The sequence below is a fragment of the Micropterus salmoides genome, unplaced genomic scaffold, assembly GCF_014851395.1.
Source record: "Micropterus salmoides isolate LMB-PRFRI ecotype aquatic unplaced genomic scaffold, ASM1485139v1 Ms_hic_scaffold_22, whole genome shotgun sequence".
NCBI classification, from domain to species: domain Eukaryota; kingdom Metazoa; phylum Chordata; class Actinopteri; order Centrarchiformes; family Centrarchidae; genus Micropterus; species Micropterus salmoides.
In genome coordinates, this window is record NW_024041373.1 from 13,720,298 (window position 1) to 13,745,111 (window position 24,814).

General features: G+C 39.1%; 2 protein-coding genes across 2 annotated transcripts; one reads left to right on the forward strand and one right to left on the reverse strand.

Moving 5' to 3' along the window:
* Window positions 1-2,258: 2,258 nt before the first annotated feature.
* On the reverse strand, window positions 2,259-12,609 carry fbxo9 (F-box protein 9). Its single transcript, XM_038737609.1, has 13 exons — window positions 12,423-12,609; window positions 9,785-9,850; window positions 7,381-7,512; window positions 7,213-7,270; window positions 6,736-6,835; window positions 6,037-6,167; window positions 5,825-5,939; window positions 4,721-4,839; window positions 4,096-4,186; window positions 3,919-4,014; window positions 3,714-3,807; window positions 2,950-3,104; window positions 2,259-2,680 (listed from the first exon to the last, which is right to left on the reverse strand). Exons 1-13 carry the CDS (start codon window positions 12,423-12,425, stop codon window positions 2,572-2,574), a joined length of 1,269 nt encoding a protein of 422 aa, XP_038593537.1. The 5' UTR covers window positions 12,426-12,609; the 3' UTR covers window positions 2,259-2,571.
* A 2,563-nt stretch (window positions 12,610-15,172) lies between these two features.
* Window positions 15,173-23,738, forward strand: LOC119917326 (serine/threonine-protein kinase ICK-like). The gene is made up of 14 exons (XM_038737611.1): window positions 15,173-15,396; window positions 16,970-17,211; window positions 17,304-17,358; window positions 18,783-18,904; window positions 19,013-19,092; window positions 19,195-19,327; window positions 19,429-19,600; window positions 20,400-20,567; window positions 20,661-21,035; window positions 21,356-21,564; window positions 21,760-21,902; window positions 22,459-22,575; window positions 22,686-22,793; window positions 22,934-23,738. The coding sequence occupies exons 2-14, from the start codon at window positions 17,111-17,113 to the stop codon at window positions 23,083-23,085; spliced, it is 1,935 nt and encodes a 644-aa protein (XP_038593539.1). The 5' UTR covers window positions 15,173-15,396; window positions 16,970-17,110; the 3' UTR covers window positions 23,086-23,738.
* Window positions 23,739-24,814: the final 1,076 nt, after the last annotated feature.

Below are 24,814 nucleotides of genomic sequence, written 5' to 3' on the forward strand. Positions count from 1 at the left end.
TGCACGCTCCCTCAAGACTTGCTCCCTCAAGACTTGCGACATCTGTGGCATTGTGCTGTGTGATGGAACTGCACATTTTCGAGTGGCCTTTTATTGTGACCAGCCTAATGCACACCTGTGCAATACCCATGCTGTCTGATCAGCATTTTGATATGCTACACCTGTGAGGTGGATGGATTATCTCGGCAAAGGAGGAGTGCTCACTAACACAGATTTTGACAGATTTGTGAACAATATTTGAGTGTAGGCCTTTTGTGTACATAGAGAAAGTCTTAGAGCTTTAAGTTCAGCTCATGATGAATGGGGGCAAAAACGAAAGTGCTGCGTTTATAATTTTGTTATATACAGTATATGTGTATATAAATGTTTTACTATAACTGCTAAAAAAGCTTTGAACCAATACTTCTTTATGACACAAGCCTCATAGTTCCACTTAAAATTGTACATAAATAGGCTAAAAAAACACTTTATTCCTTTCTTGGTCCATCGATAAGTGCTCGCTCTTAGTGGAATGAGGTTGACGTCAGCGAGAATGTTGTGACCATACATGTTTGACTCTAAAGAGGTATGCATGGATCAGGTAGCCAGTGCTCAATGTTGTGACAGTAGCCCACATTTACTTCCTTAAGTCCTTTCCACTTAAGTGGCATCCCTCTGACCTCCTCCTCCTCAGCACTGTGTGCAGACTTAATGCAGGGGAATGCTGTGTGTCACACAGTGCTTGCATTTGCAGGACAGAGCAACTGTTGTGAGCTTTGGTGACGTGTCTGCCGGCCAGCCACTAAGCTAACAATGCCTTACTCACTGATTTTCAGAGGCAATGGCCTGAGGGAGACAGAGTGGGCGGGGTGACGCTGTCGAGGTTTCTCCCTGAAAACAGCAGTGTGATTAGGATGTGTCAGTTTAATCATTTATTCATAAATTATGTGTTGGACAACTCCTGTGTGTGGTTCTTAAGTAGGCCTGTCCCTGTTAGTCACTCCATTCATGGGTTGATCCAGTTGTCAGCATGGTGTTCAGCTCAGGCTCTTGTTTAGTCTAAATAAGTAAGTTTGGCCTTAAGGACTTAATTTATCGGGCAAAAAAAGCGACAACAAAACTGCTAATAAGGAAAACTGTGTAAAATGCAACAGTTCATTAACAGTATAGGAAAAATTAATCAAGGACCTTGTCATCCCTGTGACCAGCAGAGACTCCAGCAAGTAACTTCCCACGAACAAAAAAAAAAAAGGTGCTGGTAGGCACATTTTGTCAACTTCAGACACATCCAGGCTAGCCGTTTCCCTCTTTTTTTTGTCTTTTGCTAAGCTAACCCACTGCTGGTGGTTGTAGCTTCATATTTAGCGTACAGATTTCACAGTGCTATCAATCTTCTCAGGCTTCATCACTGTGTTGCTAAAAAGGCAGCACACCGTCACCTCTGGTGATACAGAAAATCTCAAGTTATTGTAGTCATACAAATAGCAACATGCTAACATGAGTAGATTCATTTTTTGATTAATCATAAATTACTGTAAAAGACTCAATCAGAGTGGACAGCCTATCTTATCTTCCCCTATTTTTAATGTATTGCAAATTTGCAAATTGATGGCAATTTTATTAAATTCAAATTAGGATTGGACAATTAACCTCAAGCATTGAAGGCAGCAACTTTACTGCTTTGGCTTTGTTAAAGATGAGAACACAGCAACGTTAACTGTCAAACATGAGTATGACAGCATCAAAGCAAAGCGGGAGCATATGAGAACCAACCTAAAATTGGCCGCAAACAAGGTTTTTTTATTGTTCTTTTATAGCTTTTTCCTCCTGAAAAACCAACAATAGTAAAAACAAGCCTCAAATCATTTTGGCCTAATCCAATACAACTTTCACATTTATTTTTTTCCCCTGCGCAAATCCTGTTTATGTGTCAATGCTTGGTTCCCAGAAAATGTAATACCTGGATTATACCCGTGTGTGTCCTCAGCAAGACAAACAATGCTGAAGTCTAAAATCACATCTGCAATGTCTTTTCACTGAGGTTGTATAACAGGATATCTAATTTTACTGTGATTTCTAAAGCCATGAGTGAACATTGATTCTAAAGAAGTGTTAGTTCTAGTAAAAATGACCTGACTGGTTACACATCACAAGCCCGAGGCTGACATTTACTTTTGTTTTAACAACACATTGTGACATAATGCCCTTCCATGCAGCATTTGTCAATACAAGTCATTCAGTTCAAACAAATCAAAACAGACAAGTAAATAAATCAAATATAAGAGCACATTCTGTTCACTGTTTATTTGAGGGAGAAAGTGCACCATGAAACAAAAACATTCATTGCTTGAAACAGGCGGGAAAGGGTGCTAATTATTTTAGCTTTCATCACATAACCATCATTTCTGAAATCAGAAAATAAGTAGATTTCTATTATGTAAACCTGAAACGAAACATGCTCACATGTAGGAAACATGAGGGTTCATATATTAACACCATAATCCAGCTGCAGCACAAAGTAAACAGGCTGAAAAGTATGCTTTGTGTTAAAATGGTGAATGGACTTTAGCTGTGGGAACATCTCCAGGCTGCCTAAAGAGGCTGCTCGGAGAAAGCAGTGTAACTCTTCACACGTGCAAAGAAGAAGGGCGTGTACATCCTGTCCAGGTCAAACGCTGTGACAACAGTTTCTCCAGTCAGCCTAAAAAAAAACATAATTAATCTCAATTTTACGGAAGTGCATTGCATTCACCAAAGAAGAAAAAAATAGACACCCTATCTCATAATTACGAGATAAGATGTCATAATTACGAGATAAGATGTCATATCATGTTGATGACACTACAACGCTTAGTTTGTAGAAATAGGGTGTCTATTTTTTTCCCCTTTGGTAAATGCAATGCGCTTCCGTACAATTTTGAAAATAATGGGGAGATAATTTTTCTTTTCCACTTCCATCATGTCTCTTACTTATAAGTGATGTGGCAGGAGTGGTGGATCCACACCAGCTTACTGAAACTCTGACGCCCCCCAGAGGACAGATGCAGTCCCACGTGGAAGCTGTGTTCAGCCTCCGGAGGTGGGTTCCGCCTGCAGAACCGATTCCTTTGAAACTCGGCCGCTTTCTGTTAACAAATAACAGAATTCACAAGCTTAGCCATAAACTGACTGGTTAACTGTTTTACTTTCTCGGCAAAGTGCAGGTGAGCGTTCATGTGTCACTCACTAATGTGCCACTATGACATTAGTATAATAATATAATTAATCTAACACTAGCTAATATTTGAATTTTAATACGCTATTGTTATGAGTAAAAGGTTCTTCTGTCATTACCTCACGATGCATGCTGGGTTATAAAGCAAAAAATTTGACAATAAATAAATCCACCCCCATTCCTGAAAAATAAATACTAAAAACACTGTAATGGTCAGTCAAAAGTTGTAGTTAAGTTTTTTTCATCATTTGTTACAATTTGTTTATTTCCTGGGAGGAATTGGTTTCCATAATTATGTAATTAATTTGTATTTACTCATTCTTCAACTTTGTAAAAAAGGTTCTGTCAAACACAATCATTAAATGCAGTATGTTCTCAGTTCAGAACTAGCTGCAGTTGAAAGAAAATGTTAACATGATGAGTAAACAAATAGGTCAAAACTCCATCTGTGGTGCTTTAAGGAATAGCCACTTTCCTATATCTTTATCTCACCCCACAAACGCCCCAAACATATTCTCACCTCCTCCTTTTTCTTGCCAACAACAGCAAAAACTTTGGTTTGATTGTCTGTCTCCTGTGACAGACGGAAATGACCGAGCAGAACAGAATCCATTCTGTAAAATGAAATGAAATTCACCCGTCATGAAAAGTGCTGCCGTTCGACGTGTGAAACAGGTTTACATGTTGCAACGTTCGTTCTAGCTGGGGACACAGAGAAGGCGTACCTGGTGTTCCTGGTACGCAAGCGAGGAACAACGTACAGAGGGTCCTCGGGGGTGTTCAGCATGATGACATGGCCGTCAGGGAAGAAGCGGAGGTACCTGTGATAACCATGTCAAACCTCAGCTGTGATATCTATACAGCTCACAATCAAAAAACAATGACTGAAATCAAACATCTACCTGTAGTACTCAACGTGGTGCCAAGCCCTGTAAAATCCATCCAGCGATTCCTCTCCTTGACGAATGTATGATGTCTTGCTGATATAGACACCTGTGAAATCAAAATGAATGGAAAGCTCAACATCTAGTAAATCATCTTCATTGGATGAGTAGTGTGGTAAAAACAGAAGACTGACTCATTAGTATTGGCAGCAGCATTGGTCAGTATTATCTTTTAGTAACAAGGTTGGTCCAATGTTTATTTTGGTAACATTCAGCCGATTGTTGAACCAGCAATTTGAGACATTTGGCTTTAGAACTGGTGTTTTGTGTTCTTGTGTACTGAAACAAAGCATAAGCCCAGAGGTTTCACATTTCACAAGCTTTCATCTTTCTTCTGTGACTGATAAAAAAACTTCAGCGCCCTCAAAAACTCTGTGTAGACCTCCCACTGCATAGAGCAACAATGTGCAGCATGCTGAGAGCCGGTATGTCTCACAATGTTTTGCACCTGGATTTATGATTTTTACAGAACGTTTACACATTGAAGGGCTGATGATAAAGGTCGGAAAATATAAGATATCAGTACTGGTCTCAAAGTATGACAGAGCATCCTGATATTGTAATTGAAAAAATACTTAATTACCATCAAACCGGACACGAGGCCTTTGCAGGAACATCTCCCTCCAGGATTTGAAGGGCACAACTTTGGTGCAGTTCCGTCCCCACACTCTTACACAAGCTGAATGCCAAATCTCAGGGTCCCTGGAGGGAAATTAAAAGCTACTTTAACTATTGTGTAGCAACAATGCAAGGTCGCTAATTGCCAGATCCCGAGACAGCAATTTTGAGAGGCAAAACCTGATGAAAGGAAGTGGTTGTCAAACAAGTTGTCACACATATCTATTATGGTGCTTTCAGACCAAAAGCAAAGCGAGCGTTTGGGGCGATGACTTTACATACAAAGTCAATGCAAAGACGCTTAGAGAACTGTACGTATCGTACGTCACCGATAGCTTCAGAGCGTTGTGTGGAGAGGGCCAGGCAGAGTGGGCGATTGAAAATCTGCAGGCCGGCTGAGAGCTGCTAAACTTGGGCTAGAGGAGCAGGGAGCAGCGCTCCAACTTTTGGACAAATAAACACTTGTGGTCGGACTGGATTATGCTCTGACAACTACGCCGTTTGCTCGTGGGAGGAGCTCGGAGTAAACTGCTTTTATTAAATTAGCTTTTTACTTTAGGTTTTGGGATTACAACGTTAATTTATCTTCACTCAAGCTTCTCAGCAGCTAGATTCCATGCACATCCGTTGTTGTTAGCGTCGTTTGGCACTATTTCATATTTATATAAAAACCGGACAAAACTGGACATTGCTGGGAGAAAAGAAAGCGAGGAAGTTGAACTAACTGGTGAGTTCAGAAAACATGTGTATGTAACTTTATTCCAGCTGTCGTCGTACTTTACTGTGACCAAACTCCATTCAGAACATGACAAAGCATGAATTCATATGTTTAACAAATCTTCATCATATTGTAGTTATTTCGGCATCAGTTTGATCCGTTTATTGCTATTTAACCACAGCAAAATGTTGATTTTGGGTTCATACAGCTGTAATAATGGTATATTTTCGCGTTATCGCGTTGTGTGTGAACACTCCAGGGATGTCCAGCGATAAAACCCTCGCGAGGTAAGCGTTGCGTGGATTAAATTCGTGTTTGGTCTGAATGCACAGTTATGACGGAGGAGCTGACCTTGCACAAATGTAAAACCCACGGCAAACCAAAGAGAGCTGCTCCAGGGCTCGCATGTCCAGATCACTCGACACGACCCAACGGAATATGTACATCAGGATTTCCCGCGGCAAGGCTGCAGTCAAATAAAACAGGAAACAAATGAGTTATAAATAAATAACACAAGTTGATAGTGAGTTTAGAAATGTTCTCATAAAATCACAGATTTTTACCTGAAATATGCATCTGAGTCATGTCCAACTCAGGAGTGCAGATCTTTGGAAAGGAGCTTTCCAGATTGAGCTCCTGCTCAAAGTAGGAAAGCAGATCCTCAATCTCACCGTCAACATCATTATCCTCCATGCTGCAATAAAAACACAAATGTTCACTTTAAGAAGTGAGAAAATTCACCTTCCAGATGTAAGCAAGGACCTAGGAAACATCTGTTTACTGTGTGAATGGGTCACCACACAGTATCAATCCTGGGTGTGACTGTTGAGCTTTGATGTGAGTGAACATCTGTTCTCCACCAAACTTAACAAAAATATAACTAGTTTCAATTTAGTAACCCTTTAGTTAATGACAGATAATTATAGTGCTCTCAGCCATGACTGTAAGCTGACAAAGACACTCTGATTATTAAAGACGAAGATGCTGAATTAACTTTTCTTTTTTTAAATAGAGGTTACAAAGAAATAGTTCCTCTTTCATTTAAAAACAACATTGCAACAAGCACTTTAGTGTCTGAAAAACTCTACTCAATCTATGATACTCATATCAATGAGGTAAGTTTAAGCTATAGATTGTAATCTGTGTTTTAAGAGATCATACTTTCTAAACACAGACCTTTCCCCGCATGTTTAAACATTGCAGACTAAGATTTAATTAATCAATCCATGTCTGCCAATACTACAAAATAACAAGCAGCTTACTAGTTTCCTCCAACTCGGTCTGCGTCAGGAGGACGGCTGTAGTTGATTTTAAACTCAATGTCAGGCACAAGCTGCATAGCCATGCGATAGAACTTGATAGCTGCAAGTAAAGAGGTCAACTTATACATTAACAAGAAAATTAAACCGAAGTGCTCAATCAATCCAATCACCTGTTTTTCGTTTGTCATACAGAAATTACAATACCATATGGGTGGCAATTAAACATTCTCAGTTAATATCAATGGAAATTAAATGACACCTGGACAGTTGAAAAGCGTTCACATTCCATTTAAGATGACTGATGTTTAGAAATGCCTATATTATTAAAGAAAGTCTGATTAGATTTAGCGTCTTCCACAAGATTACTCTGAACCATGCCATTTGTCTTCTTCCTAAAGAACTATTTTTTTTTGTGATTAACCTAACATTTCTCCCTTTTCCTGGTGATTTTGATCACCATATATCCTACATACATACCCTCATAGACGGCTCCATTCTGCTCTTCCTGAACAGCTCTCAAGAACAGCTCTGTGGCCTGAGGGAAGATGGCTCATGTCAGTCATTCAGCAGGGCTGTGAAAGTCAGTAACAGCCCTCTACAATACATCACGAGTACATGACCTGGTGAAATCACTTCACAACTTACTTTTTCCTCCCGAGCACTGTCCTGTGTCCTCTTAAGACCTTTAGCTCGCAGCAGTCTGTCACTCAATCCACTTGCTCCACAGCTCGGTTTCAGTTCAGACATCCACTGAGCTCTGAACGCATTGAGCTGCAGCTGCAATTCAATTAAAGATTTACTAGGTGTCAAAACAAAGTCCTGAGCTTCTTACTATAACAGCAGGGTTTGAAAAGAACCGAATCAGAACCATGTAAAATAGACCAAATCAAACTCTAGTTTGGTTCAGAAGTGGGTAGTAACGAGTCACATTTAATCTTTCACATGTACTCAAGGAATCTTTTTTTTTGAATAAACTGTACTTGTCAAAGTAGTTTTAATGCATCGCAATTTTCCTCTGCTACCTTTGGATACATTTATCGTGCTATTTTTTTATTTATTTACCGCAGTCAAGCCTCTGCATGATTCTGTTAGAGCAGAATAATGGCAGATGCTACAGCATGGTAGTATGGCTTTCAAATAATAAAAGCTAATTTAGTGCCCTGTGCAGCCAGCCCCGTCTCATCCCAGGGTGTCTGAAGCGTTGGTATCGGACGCCCTGGGATGAGACCATGTTGGTGCAGCGGGTTTCGATCGTGAAGTCAGAAGGCTACACCACGCTGACACTGAGCTGACAGAGAGCAGTGTCTGTTGTGTTAATGTTAATACGTTTAATAATAAATAGCTACACACAGTATATCATGCTGAAAAACTCCTCCTGCTTTCTGTCTTATTGGAAATATTCAAGCTAACAGTGTACAAGCAGTCTGCATTTAACTAGTCATGCTCATTGGTGTAGCCACATGTCATTTTATGTGGATGTGACAGTTTCAACCACAGATAATCTTCCTCAGGTAAAAGTGAAGAAGTGAACACACCTGTACTACTAGGCAATACATTATTAAACATCACAGAATTATCTACAAAATTGACTTTTTTGCCAAATCATAACTTTATATCAGGGACAACAAGAAAATAATTTATATTTTTAACAATCTTTACTTATTAGAGTACGAAAAGGCTATAATATTAATTTTATATTTTGTAATCAAACTTGAGAGCTAAAGACTAGAAATATTGTCCTGTTATAAATGGGGCAGGTTATCTAATCAGGTGTATGTTCGCTTCTTCACCTTTACCCGAGAGAGACCATCTGAAATCATTCAAGTCACATCCGCATCAAATAAAAGACTACGGGAAAAAGACCCCTTGTTTTTTTTTTCTTAAGTTAATCACAAAGTTACTCACAACTGAAGTAAATTTTTTTAGTAATACTTTTGTACTCTTACTCAAGTAGTTATTTTGATGACCACTTTTACTTCTAAAGTACTTGTTTTTGCAAACAGTACTTTTACTTGATTACAGTTTTGGGCTACTCTACCCACCTCTGCCAAAATGAAGACTGTTGATATTTATTTTACCTTTTTCCAAAAGAATCACAAAATATCAACCTTTGAAAAAAAAAAAGGTTTATGAGTTTTCTTTTTGTGCTTAAATAACTTTACAAGATTCAAAAACAGAAATAGAAACAGCAAAACAGGAGTCACTACACGGTGAGTTGTGTCAATCTACATTTTCAACAGTGTTATAACTTCAAGCCAATGCAAACACTTACTGAGGAAGGACCAGTGATCTACCAGTGTTGGAAACACACACACAGTATGACAAGTGCAGTCTTAGTTTAGAGTCACTACATGTAATTGTGTTACGACACATGCTGTATTTGAACTGCACAGACAGATTTGACACTTTTACTTATGAGGTCATTTAACTATCGGTTGAAACTGATTAAGTGTAGCTCGCTGGCTTGGTGCAGAGTCTGAACTTGCTGGAAGTGAATTCCAAAACCAGTGTTTTGATTAGACTTTTTTTAACTACCCCCAAGTTAAAGATTAGTGTTCACATGTACCAAACTCTTGGTAAAAAAAATGTTTCAAGTCTAGAAAAACCTCTCAAATCATGCAAAGTGACTGCTTAAAATGAATGATTAATTTTACTATGAGGGGTGTGTTGTTGTGTTGAGCTGCTTTAGCCTTTTCCTCAGTAGCTCCTGTTCGGACTACAGAGGTAACCAATGAATACATTTCTGGTGTAGTGGTATGATCGCAGAGTCTATTTGAGCACAATATTTATTTAACCTTTATTTGTTTATAGAGGGCAGGTTGGGTGAGCATACATGCTATTTTAAGGGAGCACCCAGTTAACAGTTTAGTAGAACAACAGAAACAAATAAAAATACAAAACAGAGTCAAAAAAGAATTAACATCAAAACAGACCAAACAAATATTGTTCTCACGTCCTGATGGGCTTAGAGATTTGTGCAGTTGCCATTAATACAACCAATAATTTAGAAAATATTAATCAGGATTTATGTCCATAGACGATTTCTCACCTGAAGGTTCGGGTCATCTAAATCTTCATCCTCTATCGAACCTCCCATATCTGTATTCTCTTCAGCCTGTACAAAGAAGAAGTGAAGTATTAGTTAAAATCATCACAGGAGCTTTTTTATAAACTCAAAACCTGTTACTACTGTGGTTGGGGCCGAGTCATGGCGGGAAGCTTCCAGTCAGCAAATTGAGGCGAATGCGGAATTCCCTTAAACCTGCATTCTATTGAACGGCCAGCAGGGGGCGACTCTTCTGGTTGCAAAAAGAAGCTCCATTAGAAATAATGGTAAAATTACCCTACTTCTTAGCTGATATATTACCTCAGAAAACACTATCATAATGAGTTTATGGTCTCAATCGCTAGTTTTAAGTCTTCTTCAATACAACATGTTGTTCATTTAGTAAATTGTGGTCCCATTTAGAGGAAAATAGACCATAAAGCAGAGTATGCTTCAGGGCGGGATTATCTATGATTGACATGTTGTTGCCATGGTGACCTGTCAATCAGGCTACAGTGACCATGTACCCACGGCACTGTGCAAATTTAACCCGCTCTGTTGAAAAAGCTTATTAGGAGTTGGCTGTTCTCTTTCTCTGGTGAGTACATTTAGTTTTAAGACTGTTGTTCGCTAGACAAAATTATCAGCCCTGTTAAAATGACAGTTAACGTGAATTACAGATGCACCTGCCTAAGCAAGCTAGCTACACAAACGGCCGTTAGCTCCACCGTCTTGTCCAAATATGGTCACGTCCGGTGCCACTGGTTGCAAAAAATCAACATGGCGACACCCTATTGGCCAAACTCGAGGCTTCAATGTTGGGCGGTTTATTCGTTTTCTGCCCTTACTAAGACTTCCCCCTTTTTCTAACTATGTACATGACAGCTACAGTAACTGGGGCGCTGAATTTTATTAATTTACAGTTTTTCAGACCACAAATTTAGAGAAGAATTAGGTTGGCCTCACTGATTACTAAGAGGTGTCATGATTTTGATTCAAAATGGAAAAATCAAATGAAGTGAGCTTTCGATTTCTAACTTCAAAATCAAAAGAAGGATCAGCGATTTTCCTGGTATTGTTTTTTCTCTCCACTCCAGCCATAAAAAACCAGAATAACTAACTAAATAGAAACCCTAAAACTTCAAAGACAACAAAAAACACAACTTTATTCACTGATTTTGGTGAAACTGGATAATATTTAATGTAGAAATTAACTTGGTGATTTTACAATTTAGTTTCCTGATGGAATGACAGTTTTACTTGTTGCTAAACTAACCGGTACAAAAACTTAACAAACATAATTAGTTGCAGCCCTAGAAGAGACCCTTGTTGTGCTTTAGCGTCCCCTACATTTGGCATAACAGCAGTGTGTAGTGTGATTTTATCTATTTCTGGTCAGGCTGTAATGACACCACTCCTACTGCGTTTTACAATAAAATGTCCATTTGGCCACTGTGAATCTACACAACCTGAAATCCAACTTCAAAAACAATGGATGCAGGAGGGCTGGTTGCAGTAGCTTACTAATAACACACTATAAATTAAATGCATTTCAGGTAGCATAAGGTTTGCAGCTGGGCTATCTGTATGCCAAAGTGAAAGATAAAACAGGATGGGCTATTTGGGTCCTCCTCTTGCACATTGCATACACCCAATTATCAGGTCAATAAATTTAAGTTAACATAGTTCTATTTTGCACCCTCTTTTATGGAGCAATGTACTGCATATCTTGTTGTGTTGACATTGTACATTTAGGTTTTTTTTCTTACTAAACTGTGAGAAATATACAGATGTATGAAAGGTTTTCTTTGAAAAAATAAATATGTATCCTGAGTTTATCCATCTCCCCGATCCTCAGAAACTGCCACATCTAAATGGGGAGAAAGGTCAGTGTGCAGTATTAGCTGCAAAATATGTTGAGTGTTGTGAACACTAAGATAAACAAGCTCTGTAGTAAATGTTTCTAAGAAGCATTCTTACAGCTGTTATTGTTATTTAATGCCTTGTATATGTTGTACTTGATTCAATTGTTGATATTGCATATTATTGCAGATTTATTGCTACAGATAAGTTTCAGATCAGTCATACCAAAAGCCTTTTTAAAATTTTTATTACCTGTATTACACATTGTTTTGTCACTCCACATTTCACTGTACAAACTGTGTGTGACGATTATATACCACTTAACTTTACTGATCACCTGTCAAAAACACATGTAGTTTTAGTTATGGGAAATACGGCAAAGACAAGAGTGCTTGGATTATAATGAGCTTATTGAAATGTGCCCAAAATTGTTCAATAAACTTGACTGCCAACTAATCTCATTCAGAGACTCGCTTTTGGCATCAACACACGAATGATCCACACACAGGTAACGTTAACTTAGGTTCATGCTAACGTTACCTCAATAAAGATTAATTCAATCTTATACCAGAAGGTCGTTAATTTAATGGCAAGTCGCAACTGAAAGATTTTAGGGTTTGAAAACGAATAAACCCCTGAAGAGGCACTCGGAGCCGTGTAGTATCAAGTGAACTTCAGGAAGGCAGGTGACGACGTTAGCTACGTTAGCTAGCTAACGTTAGCTAGCTGCCCACAACACGCATCTCTCCGATTAACGTGCAAAAACACGGTGACCCACCATGACAGCGTGGCCAGCAGGTCTCCTCTGATATCCTACAAGCGGTCAACACGAGCGTTTACAGTTCACGGTCGGAGAAACGGACGACACAACAGACATATTTACGAGCCCGCAGGAACGCGGCCATTTCGCCGAGTAGCACGGAGCTTCCGTGACACAGGAAGTCCGCAAGTGTGTCGAAGTTGGAAAGAGAGGGAGAGGGAGAGGAGAAAGGCGCCCTGCTCCGCTTTAAAGTGACCTGTACCTGTGTGTGTGTGTGTGTGTGTGTGTGTGTGTGTGTGAGAGAGAGAGAGAGAGAGAGAGAGAGAGAGAGAGAGCTACAGCCTCTTAAACTTCCCGATCACATACTATGAGGAAAAACAATGGTCCTTTCCTGAGAGATGAGATGACGTGAGAGATGTTTGGCTTAATTTAAATTAATGTGCAGGTAAAAGAGTCAATTTTCAGAAACAAACATTCTTAAAATGAATAAATCACCAATTTGATAGAGTGCACAATAACAAAACATGGTTCATGAACATTTTCAAACATTTGAGATATCAAAACCACCCAACACCCATTTGACTGATATTCTCTGGAGTAGGCTACACACAAAAAACACGATTTAGGAAAATAAATAAAAAGGGATTTTGTTTTTACTAATGAACCTTTTAGGCCTATATGGAGGATGAAAACATTTTTATCCATCAATGAATAAATTTATGAATCAATGCTGAAATAAATATAACAATAAACATTCTAATAAATAAAATAATGTTCAACTAAATAAAAGCTGACATGAATAAATGCATACTTAAATTGTTATGGCTGGGGTTTAGAACCATAGGGGAAGCATTAAGAGATTAACAAAGGGGATTCTTATTTAACAGATTAATTTTGTTTAACAATTTTAACAAAAATGTGTTTGATTTTAACCAATGACATTGGCAGGGAAACGCGCTGCCTGATTAAGATACTACTAAATAAACAAAGACTCCTATGTAACACAAGGTGGTGCCAGTGGCGAGGGAGCCTGCAGGCGCCATGGGTTTTGGGCTGGTGTTATATAACTTGGAGACTGTAGCCAGCTGCCTACAGTTCCTTGATGGTCTCCAGCACCAAATGCACACACAAGGCTTGGCTGTTGCCCTGGAGCTGTCTCAAATGATATAATAAATTATATTAATTACCCAGAATTTGCTTTGGTATATTGGTGCAAAAGAACAAACATAGTTAGTAGAAAACGCAAATAAAGATGACGTCAAGAAGCATACATGAAATATAAAAGTGAGTGTACAAAATAATAAAAAGTGTTCAATGACTGTTATTTCAATGAAAGAGCTGTGCAGTTTGTGCAGGAATGTGCAAATGTTCACAGTTTCACACCTTCCTGTAATGTTCCCTAAAGGTTCCCATTTGGGTAATTTTTCAGAAAATCATGTTCCATGACCAAAGTCACATGTTGTTTTGACCAGCCAACAATCCAAGAGCCAAATATATTCTTTAATCTACAATTTTATAAAAAAGAGAAAGGCAGCAAATCCTCATGTTTGAGAAGTTGGACCCAACACATTTTTGTCATTGTTGCTTGAAAAAAAATATATAAATTGATTATCCAAAATTGTGTCTGATTCATTTCCTATCAGTTAAATAATTGCTTCAGCCCTAATAAAATATTGTAAATAATGTTATAATAAAAAACATTTTTTTCTCCTTTTTTTGCTCAGGTTCATAAGGAGACAGTTACCCCTCATTATATATGTTATTATTCATCACTGGAATAGGTGGTCAACAGTTTTCACCCCCAAACTACTGGTTAATCATCTTAAATTTTAACCATCGATTTGCAAATGTCCAAAACAACAGGCACTTACAATAAATTAAAACTTTCCCTCAAAAGCAATGACTGATGTCTTCCTGAGTGTCGCCACAATGAAAATTATTGAAATGAAATGAATCAAACTCTCAGGGTTAAAAAAAGCTGCAACAATATTGTCGAATAGCAGCAATTTATTTGCAAACTAAAGACTAGTTCTGCAAGTGTAGACTAGTCGGTGTAAACAGCTGATTTGGCCAGATAGGCATACTTCAGGGCATTTTTCTTTTCTCTACTTTTATCTAACAGTTGTTTAGCCAGTGTATACATTGCAGACTAAGATTTTTAAAAGCGAAATTGCAGTTATCCTGAAAAAACTTGTATCTGCTAATGGTCAAATTTGGGAAATCAGAGAAAACAGCCTTGTTTTAGTCAGAAAACTTTGGATAACATGTACACCAGTAACAGTTAGCTACATTTCACTGCTTTTTGTTTAGTTTTACATAAGTACATTTTGCAATGCATCCGTATTGCATCGGAACACTAATTCCACCACTGATGTACTTTGTTTACGAAATAAAAATGTTCGTCAGGGCCCTAAAGAGAAACACTGTTGGACCGTCTGCTTCACTGTAGGTCGGAGATTTGTCCAGAGAAGAAGAATGCGAAGCAAGAGAAAAAACTCTTGGCTCACTTCCGCCGTTGTTTTGCGTAACGAAATCTTTCTCGTTATTTTGTAGATTTTTTTGAACGTTGTTCTTTTTTATACTTTGTGTTATGAACGGGACGTATTACGAAATTGAGCGTCCACTACTATATACTTACATTTTATATGAGTTAGTGACTTAATCTTCACCTGGGCACAGCTTGGTAAGTTTAAGTCTGACGTTCGAGATAGGGATGGGGGTGATTCATTCCACCTCAGTTTGTATCTCTGGCGAAGGAGGCGAGCAGTGATTTGTTGTAATAAGCTGTTTTTACGGCAACGCGAGATTGTGCTGATCTCTCCGACGAGAGGGCCTAGATGAAACTGTTATTTATGTTGACTGTCGGACACACTGGATGCGGGTATCTGTTTCCTAACGGTGTCAGTCACCGGATTATTCTGTTAAAAGCCATTTGTTGAACATCGACTACGAATGCTCGGCTATGTGTTGTTGTCGATTTGACGTGAAGAGGGTGAGTACTGTCTGCTGCTTCTCGTTTTATTTCAAGTTAGTCCACCATCATTCAGTCCTACCAGGCCAGTTTTGTCTCTGTAGCGCTGTAATGTTTTGTCAGCAGCTGGGCCACCAGCACCACAACACCATTAAGTTAAGCTAGCATTAATTGTAACGTTAACGTTGCCACGTTTGCTACCATTAAACTGCGAAAAGCACTCATTAAAAAAGAACCAAAACGCATAAGCATAACGTTAACAGTTAGCCATATGATCAACTGGAAATAGCTTCAGTGTGAATTATTTTTGAATAATGAATGTTTTAGTTACCGTTACGTTAGCTTTTACTCTGCACATTTATTTAACGTTAAACAAACGCGTTATGAACCAAACATGGCAACATGCTGGTGAAGGATGTAGATGTGAAATGTATTTTTCCCCTCCAAAAGTTTAATTAACGTTACCTCGTTAAAAACCGGAACAATTGCTTCTATTAACGTTACCTTCTTCCCTCATCACGAAATCCAGAATCTGAACATGCAAATATTGTTCACTTCAAATTTAACCACCAGACAATCAGAATCAGAAATACTCTATTGATCCCCGAGGGAAAATCTGTATCACAGTTGCACACATTAAACATCAAGGCAAAATTCATTTAAATACTAATAGAAAGTTGGTATATAAAGAATAGTGTTGTAGTCAAGACCGCGCAAACCGAGACCAAGTCAAGACCAAGACCAGAGTTTATTGAGGGTTATTGGTTGCATTTGAAGCAATACATTTTACATCCAGTCAAAGTTTGGATGTTAACAAATAAATCAGACAATGCAAAAGCAATTTATTGATATTCCCAAAGTTGGTGTCTCGACTGGTCTTGAATTAAAATCCCGAGTCCTCTATGTCTGAGACCGCGACAAGACCGTGTACAAATGTGGGAGACATTGTCCAAGATGACATGTAGCTTGGACAGCATCCTCCTCTCTGATACCACAGAGAGTCCAGCTCCACCCCCACGACGTCACTGGCCTTGCGGATCAGTTTGTTGAGTCTGTTAGTGTCCGCTACCCTCAGCCTGCTGCCCCAGCATGCAACAGCAAACAGGATAGCACTGGCAACCAAGATGTGTCTTACTTCACTGGAAAGTCAATTGAGGGCTAGAGGTTTCCACATCAAAGTTCTGTAAATTGCATATCGGACAATGCTTGGATACCAAACTAGTTGTAATGTCACAAAATCATCTTGTATGTGTCTGAAACTCAGATTTAACTTTGCTTCTTCAGCAGATGAATCTGAAAACAGCCTTAAAGTGCAAAATCCTTCATTTAATGTCACAAGCAGATAAAACTGTGGCACTGAAATACAGGAAACTGTGGTTAACGATCTTAATCATCAGATGTAGATTTGGGAGGATGCATGGAGCCTGCCTGCTTGATACAAACTTGTATAACCATAAAATTCCCACATAGGAGTTAGTTTGTGGTGAGTTGATCAAGTCATGTCATATTTGGTTTATTATGGGCCGTGTACATTGTTATTCATACAGCTACACAATTAACATAATTTCTTATCATCCATCCGTCACCTTCTCAGCTTGAAGGAGGCAAGTCCATGACACCATGAGTCCTCCAGCCCTGCACAGGAAAATCTGGTTGCATTCAGCAGCCGGAGGCAAACCCATCTCTATTTTCCACCCACTTCTCTTCCTGTTGATGCTATGGAAGGACGAGCATAATGAATAGATACACTACCATCAGACAGCTCGGGGATGGCACCTACGGCTCAGTCATCCTCGGCCGCAGTCTGGAGTCAGGAGAGCTAGTTGCCATAAAGAAGTGAGTATAGTGTGCAAGATTAGAGCCGATGTTCTGCTCCATTGTTTTCATCTGTAATATAAAACTTGGTTAACAGAACAAATATTTTTCAGAATGAAAAGAAAATTCTACTCCTGGGAAGAATGCATGAACCTTCGTGAAGTCAAGGTGAGTTTATCTTATCTAAACAGCTTTGCATGTTTGAATATCACATTTATATTTATAGCACTTATTATTATTATTATGATGGAAAAATCAACACTGTCAACTTAAAGGGTAGTATAAATATGTAAGCCATTTAGAGGCGCTGTTGTATCTTTTGATTTGAAAGAGAACAGTGCATATTTACTGATCAACTTGATGATAAATATTTATGCCCATATTGATGTGTTGTTGTACTGGCTGCAACTGATCCCCATTATATTGGCTGTTTGATCTCGTTATAAAAGAGTTCTGGCTCCATTCTCCATTTCTGGTGTGAAATATCACAGCAGCATGAAAAACAGCAAAGTGTTCGCTAGCAATAGTTAGCACAGGTGCTAGCTTGGCCTTTTCTGATAGTTGCGTGGCTTCTGTCATGATGGAATTGTAGCCACCATAACTGTCATGATTCATTTAACACCCAGAAATATTTAGCTTTTTGGATTTAAAGATTTTAGATGAGAAACAACATGAGGTGAAAGCAGCTGAAGCTGAAGGTTCCCTGTCGAGTTTTCGACCTCTAGTATTTGTTCCACTAAGCAGTATATTGGTGTTGCACCCTGTGACTTTGTTTGGGTTGGTTTTTCATTTTGTGTAGAATATAGGGATGCACCGATTCGATACTGATCAGTACTCTGCATCGGCTGATACCCAAAGCCCAGGTACTGGTATCGGGACTGGAAAAGTTGGATCAGTGCATCCCTAGCAAGTTATCAGTAACTTCATGATAACGTTCAGTAGTGATGATATGTTTAACATGCTGTACATTTGAGTCCAGTTGTCAAACACTCAAAACTTTCTGTTGTTTCTTTTCACACCAATTCAGTATGTTACCACACCAGCTCTAAGAGTAGAAGGTGATTCTTGTGTGCTGTTGGTTTTGAGCTCTGGTTCCCATCCCTGGCCTACACACCCCCTTTTCCTAGAGCTTGACCTTAATGCAGCAAACGTGTAGAACATACAGCTGCCTGAATAGTCCTGCTAATTATATTATAATTACAGCATGTCACACCTTTCAAGCTCAAAATCCCATTACAGTTTTTCCCCCGTACTAAAATTTAGCATGGTTAAATCTATCTTCGTCCCAGTGCATGGGAACAGTGTATATTTATCCATCCTGCTTTCTATTACTCTCTCTTTTTTTTTTTTTTTTTAAATTGTAAGCATAAGACCCACCTTTGCAGCATTAACCCCCAAACTACATTGTGTTCTTACAGTAGCCATGTCTTAAGAAGAAGGCGTTGTTTTGTAGTTGTAGGGCTTGCTTTTGAATGTGCTGCAGTGACCTGTGTATTGTCCAGCATGGTTAGATTTACTATTTATTTCTCCTGCTATGTTTTTCTTTTTGCATTCCACATGTTCTTACATGATCTGTTTCTTTATTCTTTCAGTCCTTAAAGAAACTCAACCACGCTAATGTGATCAAACTTAAGGAGGTCATTCGAGAAAATGATCACTTGTACTTCATATTTGAATACATGAAGGAGAATTTATACCAGCTAATGAAAGACAGGTGCGTACCGTTGGGAGTTGTTGCATTATTAATTCCACGTTTGAAACTGTACTTGGTAAATACTTTCTTAAGTGATTGAGTTGTTGAATTGTTTGTTTCTTCCTGCAGGACTCGTTTGTTTCCTGAATCTGCTGTAAGAAATATTATGTTTCAGATACTACAGGGGCTCGCATTCATTCACAAACACGGTACGTCGGTTTAAGACTTCAGGGCGCTAAATTAAATGCAGCACAACTGACATTTTTGTACCATTCACTGGTCATGACGGTCAGGCGTTGTGTCTTTGTTAGGGTTTTTTCACAGGGACATGAAACCTGAGAATCTTCTGTGTATGGGCCCAGAGCTGGTGAAAATAGCTGACTTTGGACTTGCCCGTGAAATCAGATCTCGGCCACCATACACAGATTATGTCTCAACTAGATGGTGAGTTTCTTTTAGAGTAAACATAATGTACTTAGCCTAAATGAAAGCGTGTTTAATAGTTCAGTGCACTGAAGTCCTAGCGCCCTCTCTTTTTGGACCAGGTACAGAGCCCCAGAGGTGCTCCTCAGATCTACATCCTACAGTTCACCCATAGACCAGTGGGCAGTTGGCTGCATCATGGCAGAGCTTTATACCCTCAGGCCTCTTTTCCCTGGCTCCAGTGAAGTAGACACCATATTCAAGATTTGCCAAGTCTTGGGTACACCAAAGAAGGTAATGTTTTTTACATGTGGAACGCATAAAAATACAGAGCCAAAAAAGCTTACAAATTTTACTTTCATTAGTAAGAAGTCTCTCATGGAGGGCATTCATAGTGTTTCACCAGCCATAACCACGAAAAGGAACAGAAATAGTTGTGTAACAAAATGATAAAAGAGAGCTAGAAAGTGAAGCTGAAACCAAGCTTATCTAACTTCTCTCACCCCAGCACAGCGGGCCAGTCACAGCGTGAAGTGGAAATAAATGTTTAGAGATCTTAAGCCATAAGCCATAACATGTAGTAGAGTATGCATGGTATGTTTGTAGGTATGTATGTAAGTAGCGTGTATGTATAGTACGTATGTTGGTGTTGTGTAGAGATATACATTTATTTTCTTTTGCCTTGATTTGTAGTTTTATATGGAAGGATGTATTTTTGTTTTTAATGTAGCCTATGTGATGGTACAGGATACCTTATTTGATTTGTCTGTGACTTGTATTGCTCTCTTGTCCAAGAATGGAAATAAGTTATTTAACTTTATTATGTTATCCTCGACATTTCCAATGAATATGTATGTGTCATGTTATATATATTTGTTTTGTACATGTAAATAAATTAAATCAAACATAAAAATATATTTGTATATTTGTGTCTACCACTGCAGGTATATTTGCCCTTTGTTACAGGTTACACCTCACTAGTTTTTTCAGTCACCTTTCTATTTCTCCTGCTATTAATAAAAACAGATTTTTTTGTTAAATATGATGCTATGTTAAACTGGTGTGTAAGATGGACTGTGTCTTTTCCCTCTAGAATGATTGGCCGGAGGGATTCCTGCTGGCGAGTGCTATGAATTTCCGTTGGCCTCAGTGTGTTCCAAGTAATCTGAAGACACTGATCCCGAATGCCAGTCCTGAAGCCATCCATCTGATGACAGACCTGCTACAGTGGGATCCCAAGAAGAGACCAGCTTCTGCTCAGGTAATGTCTGACCTACACCTTTCCACAGCCCTCACAGCTGAACATACAAAATGAAAGCTGAAGTTGTTTGTCCAAATCTGTGTATCTTCTCAGGCTCTCAGGTACTCGTACTTCCACGTGGGCCAGGCTTTGGGCACTCCTCAGCAGATCCTGGAGCAGGGCAGGCCTCACCCAGGTCTTGTGCCGCTGCAGGCTCCTTTACAGTCGCAACAGATGCTGCAGCAGCAACCCCTGCTGCTTAAGCCTGTGCCCCCCTCCCAGCCTCCACCTCCCAACCAACACTGCTCCCCCTCCAGGCCTCTCCAGCAGATCCAGCCCTCCCCTGTAACAGCAGCTGCCCAGGCGGCAGTGTACCAACGGCACACGGAGCTGGTGCGAGAACAGCAACCAAAGCACATCCTGAAGCAGGAACAGACCGAAGGAACGCCACATCTTCCTTACATTGTTGACAAGAGTCTCCAGAGCAAGGTGAGGCTCAGTGTGTCTTGGAAACATTAAGTCCGTGTGTATTCACTATATCTGTTGTTATTAGTTTTATTATTATTAGTTATACTGTGTACTGTTGCAAGTATTCCCTCTTTATGTCTTCCAGTGGAAGTATACATATATTTATTCAGCTGGTCTTCACTTTGTATTTACAGTAATTTCTTTAAAACTAGAGTATAGACATGTTCCATCAGAGGGAGGCTGACAGACAGAACATCTACACAAATGTACCAAAATAACTTGTTTTTATTCGAACATGTTATTGTTGTAAATATTCCGCATATGTGTGGTCGATGTTTTAGCAAACGAGACAGGAGTCTGAAAATTCCAACCTACTGAGCTATCAGATGAAACCTAAAGGAGGGCGGCGGCGTTGGGGCCACGGCACAGGACACCTTAAGGGTGAAGACTGGGACGACTACGAAGAAACTGATCTGACGTCCATAAGTATTCTTGGGAAAAGTAACTTCTCCGCAGAGAAGTCGAGGCAGGGGGAGGAGGCACTGAGCAGGTGAGGCTACGACCTGTCTTCACAAGGCACCACTGTACCACTGCACTGTAATCATGTACTAACAAAATACATAAACAGGAAAGAAGTGGTGATGTTACACCTGAATACAACACAAGCCCGAGCCATACATGATTATTACTGCAAGCAAGGTAAGTAACACCACTTCCGTCTCATTGAATGCACTCTGTCTTTCAGATATGGAAATGTTCTGGATTTCAGTCGACCCAACGGAAAGGAAGACGCACCTTTGAACCTGAACAAGACTGCGGCCTACCAAGAGCCATCAAGAACCGCTTCTGCCAAACAACATTACTTGAGGCAGTCAAGATATTTACCTGGTAAAATATATTCTACATAAAGATTTTCCTTGAGTAAAGCAGGTCTTTGCCGGACTGGTAGCATTTTAATAAAATAAATCCGTATCGACAGGTCCTTTTACACCTAACCTGTTTCAGTTTGGTTCAAATAGTTTCATTGCCACTTCAGTTCGTTTGAGCTGGTGTGAAAGATGTACGTCAAACTCTGGTATTCTGGCTGTGAACTGTCAAGGAAGCAATTTCATAGGCAGTTTTTGTATTAGTGCAAATCATTTGGTAACCAGGGTAACACACACACGCATGTCAGCAGACAGCATGAGATTTTCCCTGATCAATCAAAGTGAAAAATGGTTAAACAGAGGTGTATTGAGCTTGTGTCTTTAAAAGTAAGTGAAACTTAACGAACAGACAGATGATATCTCCCCCCATCATATAAAAACAAAAGACAAACTGTTCCCGTCCAAATAAACCACACTACATAAGTTGATAACATGCATGTAGCTTTTTCTTCCATCTACATTTCAATTAACTATTTCTATTGTTTTATTATCTGAAAATTTCTTACTGTCTCATTCAGGTATTAGTACAAAGAAGAACGTGGCCATAAATGCCAGCAAAGACTTCCCTGGAAGCCATCTTTGGGGCAACAGCAGTATTCCATTTGGAGGAACTCTGCCGAGCAGAGGCGCTCATGGTAATACTCCAGGACATCTTCGACTTTAACTTCAATCTTTGCAACTGGTTCTTCTCACTGTCATCTAGGCTCAAAATAACGGATCTGCTTTTGTTTGTTTTAAATATCAGGTACAAATACAATCCCTGGTGGATACATGCCTTCATTTTACAAAAAAGACCTTGGTTCTGCTGGTCACAGAGGGCATCAGGGTCCTTCACTGGAATCAACAGCATCAAGTGAGGATGAACGTCAGAGCTTAGAGCTTACTGTAATATTCAGCCATATATATTTGAACTCGCATAACCTTTAAAGTGCCCAGTCACCTAACAATGCTGTTGTTAACTGTACATTTATTGCTGTTTTGATGCTATTTTAGATTATGCAACATGGCAGTCTGGCCGGAGTCAGATGAGCACATCTACCAACACGCCGTTGGTCAACAAGAGCACCCCTGGTCTGCTGCCTCGCCCACCGGTACAGACCATCCACGGGCGAATAGACTGGTCTGCCAAATATGGACACCGCTAGTGCCCTCCCTGGAGCCGTGATCGGCGCTCCTAAGAACTCTTTCACCTCCAAAGAGTAGGCCTAGTTGTTTTATAACACAAATCTGTACATACATTTTACACAGCAATAATTTTGTTTGTCAGTATGTGTACTATGGATGTTGTGAGTTGTAAAATATCTTAAGTGTGTAACTTAAATGCAAGTGGCCAAAATCTGAGCCCAGATTTGCTCTTCAGTGTTTTATTTTGTATTTCTGTAACATAACTGCTGTCCTGCAGAGGTTACACCTGTACCTTCATTTTGTCTCAGATGAATCATTGAATGTTGCTCACCAACCTGCATACATAATATGCATATTATAAATTCATGAAAACTTCACTGTGACTTGTTACTAATTACTTTGCCTCTGTACAGTGCAGTCATTTTTTTTTATTCTTGCTGTTTGTTTTATGATGGTAACCTTGTCAATCTGGTAACTTTTATTTGTGCATTGTGTTTTTTTTAATGAAATTCAAGGCAGTGCTTTAATTTCAGTAAAAGTACTGCAATGTAAGTGGTTGTCATGGTGTATAAATGTCTTTTAGAAGTCAACACGTTCTACCCCCTCGGCCAAATTGAGTGTGATCATTGCCAGTTATTGAGTATAATTAAACTTTTGACTTGGTACAGATATGTTCAACTTGTACTTTTTCATTTAATTGATGAGCTGTTTTAAACAAACAATAAAATATATACATTTCTAATTGTGGCCAACAGCTGTATTAAGGTGATTGCAGCAGCCCTGTTGGCCAGATGATGGCCAGCTAGATTAATCTGCCAGAGATTAAACTGTCAATAGTTGCTCTCTGCTAATGCCGTACATGCATTAATACAGTGCATCTATACTGATTTGATGTTCTGATTCAATTTTACTTTAGAGGGTACGTAATGTAATGAATATATTTTTACCTGCATTTGTACATAGTAGGATTGAAATAAATTTCAATTTCATCAACTGGCTTTTGAAGCCCTTGATGGACAATCTGGTCCTGTAGGTAATGCAGATAATATGGATGATGTGAGACTACATTATACTACATTGTACTCAACTGACACCAAGTAGGTGTATTTCTTATCTTCATAGCTATGTGGAAAAGTTCATTGCAGACCCCTATACGCCTTTTTAGGCCACATTCTATACAATGTAATAAGTGACAAACACGTGTCAATATGGTATTTAAAAAGGTGGCAGAGATACAGAACATGTGGTCAGATAGTAAGTATGTGGTTTAGAATCAACAATAAAGCGATTCATTTTGTGGTATGAGTATGTTACTGATTTAAATCAGCCGCTGTCAATCCTGTAGATATCTGCGCTCAAATAATCAATTGCTCGTCATGGTTCCGCGATCCCGTTTAAAATGTAAAGGTGATCGGGCTTTCTCTGTTGCTGCTCCTAGGCTCAGGAATGACTTTCCTCTGTCTGTAAAAACTTGTCCTTCATTGAGTACTTTTCAGAGTACGCTTAAAACTTGTTTTCTTTAGCATTTGATAATGCTCTGTAACTTGTGTATGTTATGTGTTTGCTGTGTTTTTGTCTCTGTTTTTATTTTCTCTTTTATACCTTCTGTACAGCACTCTGGTTCCACTTGTGGTGTTGAAAGTGCTCTATAAATAAAGTTGAGTTGGTGCTCAATACCATTACATTACATTAAATTAACATTTTTAGGTTCCTTTTTATATACAGTCTATGATCTCCATGCGAGTAAAG

What these genes read in the sequence shown, in the direction of transcription:
- LOC119917326 (XM_038737611.1), top strand. Translation starts at nt 17,111, where the DNA reads ATGAATAGATACACTACCATCAGACAGCTCGGGGATGGCACCTACGGC. An exon ending in TGAACCTTCGTGAAGTCAAG is followed by an intron (nt 17,359 to 18,782) that starts GTGAGTTTATCT and finishes TTATTCTTTCAG; the next exon opens with TCCTTAAAGAAACTCAACCA. An exon ending in TCTTGGGTACACCAAAGAAG is followed by an intron (nt 19,601 to 20,399) that starts GTAATGTTTTTT and finishes TTTTCCCTCTAG; the next exon opens with AATGATTGGCCGGAGGGATT.
- fbxo9 (XM_038737609.1), bottom strand. An exon ending in TAGATGACCCGAACCTTCAG is followed by an intron (nt 7,513 to 9,784) that starts GTGAGAAATCGT and finishes ATTGAATTGCAG; the next exon opens with CTGCAGCTCAATGCGTTCAG. An exon ending in GACCGAGTTGGAGGAAACTA is followed by an intron (nt 6,168 to 6,735) that starts GTAAGCTGCTTG and finishes TTTTTATTGCAG; the next exon opens with CATGGAGGATAATGATGTTG.